The following is a 2,723-nucleotide window of genomic DNA, read 5'->3' as shown; positions in this document are numbered from 1 at the left end:
CCCTGGGACCACAGGAACTTGATCCTTTGGAGGCCCTGGGACCACAGGAACTTGATCCTTTGGAGGCCCTGGGACCACAGGACCTTGATCCTTTGGAGGCCCTGGGACCACAGGACCTTGATCCTTTGGAGGCCCTGAGGTCGCAGGAACTTGATCCTTTAGAGGCCCTGGGACCACAGGACCTTGATCCTTTGGAGGCCCTGGAACCAGAGGACCTTGATCCTTTGGAAGTCCCAGTACTTTGGGGCTTCGATCCTCTGGAGCCTCTGGGACCACAGGACTTTGGCCTTTCAGAAGCCCTGAGACCACAGGACCTTTATCCTTGTCCAGCTCTGTGGTTACGAGAGCTTTATTCTTACAGGAATCGTCAGTGGGTTGGACCGGGCTCCTGCAAAGGAGAAAGAAGTGGTCACTATGAGGCTAGAGTTCAGGCCAGGGATAGGGCAGAGCACAGATTGCCTGGTAAGACTTGGCCTAGTGGAGCCTGGACAGGGTAGCCCTTGCTGGAGCCAGGAGACTCTGGCTTCCATGTTAGTACAGAACATGGGGTAGAGTGAAGGGGACGCTCAGGGTCATTCAGTGTGTTTGCCAATTGATTATAACCTGCACGTGGCATGGGGAGGCCCAGGGGGATGATGGCAGTGCTGCAGCTGGACTCAGTGTTGTCCAGCGGGCATTCCAGCAGCCCATTCACCCCACACCCCACCCAGGCCCCTACTTCCTCCTCCAGGATTACTGGGCCCATCTTGGGAGCCCATCCCAGCTCTCTATTCAGATGACCCCGTAGGTCAAGCTGCCCTTATTTTCAGGGCCTTTTAAGGTTCCTTTCCCTCCCCATACCCCTGACGCATTGCTAGGGGCTAACCGCTGGGAAGGGCAAGGGGTCCACAGCATACCAAGGGAAGGGACAGCGGGACAGTGGGAAGTCTTCTTTCCTCCCCTGCAAGTATTTTACCACTGACATGCCTAGAATGGCTGACACATGCTGATAATAAAAACTAGTTCACCTTTTAACTAGTTCCGTTCTTGCTTTAAGTTCTCCTTGGACAGTGCTCTCCATTTTAGCCTACACCACTCCCTCTGGCCCCAACCTGTGGTGGGCAACTGGCTGGAGCTTCCCATTCAGGGAGTGACGAGGCTCTAGTCCTTTCCCTCCATTCCCACTTCCGTTCCTTCTGCTGTCCTTGGACCTTTTCCCTCATGTCTTCATGGCTCTGGGGCTTATTTCCCTGTAGCCGAGAGCCCAGACCTCTCACCAGAGTCCCGCACCTGCCCTACTCCTCAGTCCACCCACACTGTGGAGGGCATGTGACAAACACTGATGCCCAAGGTCAAACACTGCCACAGGCCCCTCCCTAGCCAGTGTGGATGCTCTGGGTTAGTGCACACCCCTGCCTCATGGTCTAGACTGAAAGTTGCCACTTAAGGATGGCATTGCTTAGCCCGCGCCACCAGCCCTTGCAGACCTAGGCACATTCTGCTTCCAAAGCACTTCTTTTCCTACCTCATCTCAGCAACACAGCAGCCCTGTTGAAACACACAAGAAGGATTTTACTACACATGTTAGATGAGAAACTGAGGTCCGCAGAGGGCAAGTGATGTGGAAAGTGGTGGAATTCACGGGGACGAGAGTGTGGGGCCCGTGCAGTCACCCCAATAGTGCCTGGGACACAGCAAGAGCCCAGTATGAGGTAGTTCTTACTACCCTTACACTTCACAATGACAGGGTCTGTATACTGTGAGCCGTATTAGTATTTTGTTAGCTTCTATCAGATTTTTAGAGGATGTGACTAACTAGCTTCTTAAAGCTGTTCTGATAAGACGTCTAAGTCTTAGCTCATGGTTTAATTTCTCTGGGCCTGCAGCTTACCATCTTTTTCATTTGGTGTGGTGATATTTACTCAGAAATTTATGATGATTAGAGAACAGGTACATAGTTACTTTGTATCCTGGCAGGATTAAGTAGTATTTACAATTATTTTTCTATCTACTTAGAAGTAAAGTTACACAAATGTGGACTATCTGTATTCACTCTATCATCCCAATCTGAAGTACTCGGCATCTTGAGCCACCTGGGGACTCAGCCGCAGACAGGGGCACCCACGGCCTGTCTGCCCAGTCCCAGGCAAGACCACGAGAAGCAAGCAGAATCCCTAGAGGGCACTGAAATGCCTCCCATCACTGGCGTCTGGCAAGAGAGAAACAGTAAGAACTGTCCTGAGTACAGTGAAGTAGGACAGCAGTGAGAGGTATCCTCTCAGCTTGTGAGGTGAGCTGGGTGGGGCCATCCTGCTGGACTGATGAAACCCAGGGGACACCAGCAGGTAACCAGCGCTGAACCTGATCAAGGGGGACTGGGCTGCACAAGCTGCCCCTTGGCAGGTCATTGATCAAACAGGCCAGCCTTACATCCTGGAAGGAAGCATGTTTCCCTGGATATTTGTAGTATTGGCTCTCATAACCTGTTCCAAACCTCTGTCTATCATCTATCTATCTCTAATTTATTTTTGAGACAGGGTCTCACTGTGTAGCTCAGGCTGGCCTTGAACTTATGGCGATCCCCCTGCCTCAGCCTCCTGCGTGCTGAGATTACAGGTGTGCGCCACCACACCTGGCCTCAAACTGCTATTTAATGAACACTCTCAATCAGATAGGAGCCAAGCCTAAATTTGCATGAATAACATCATATAGCTTTTTTTTTTTTTTTTTTTTTTTTGGTTTTT

At 51.2% G+C, this 2,723-nt stretch overlaps 1 protein-coding gene across 4 annotated transcripts in view; it reads right to left on the bottom strand.

Annotated features, from left to right (window-relative positions):
* Positions 1–2,723, bottom strand: part of Map6 (microtubule-associated protein 6) — a 71,869-nt gene that overhangs the window by 1,061 nt on the left and 68,085 nt on the right. For 2 of the 4 annotated variants that reach the window (XM_013512037.1, XM_013512036.1), the window contains exon 5: positions 10–388. In XM_013512037.1, the coding sequence (XP_013367491.1) occupies positions 10–388 (379 nt within the window). The remainder of the gene's footprint in view (positions 1–9; positions 389–2,723) is intronic. The other 2 variants (XM_013512038.1, XM_013512040.1) reach the window with 2 other exon arrangements.

Source organism: Chinchilla lanigera, unplaced genomic scaffold (genome assembly GCF_000276665.1).
Source record: "Chinchilla lanigera isolate Chin_1 unplaced genomic scaffold, ChiLan1.0 scaffold00013, whole genome shotgun sequence".
Lineage (NCBI taxonomy): Eukaryota > Metazoa > Chordata > Mammalia > Rodentia > Chinchillidae > Chinchilla > Chinchilla lanigera.
Note: the sequence above shows the minus strand (reverse complement) of the source record. Positions and strands in the feature narration are given on the sequence as shown.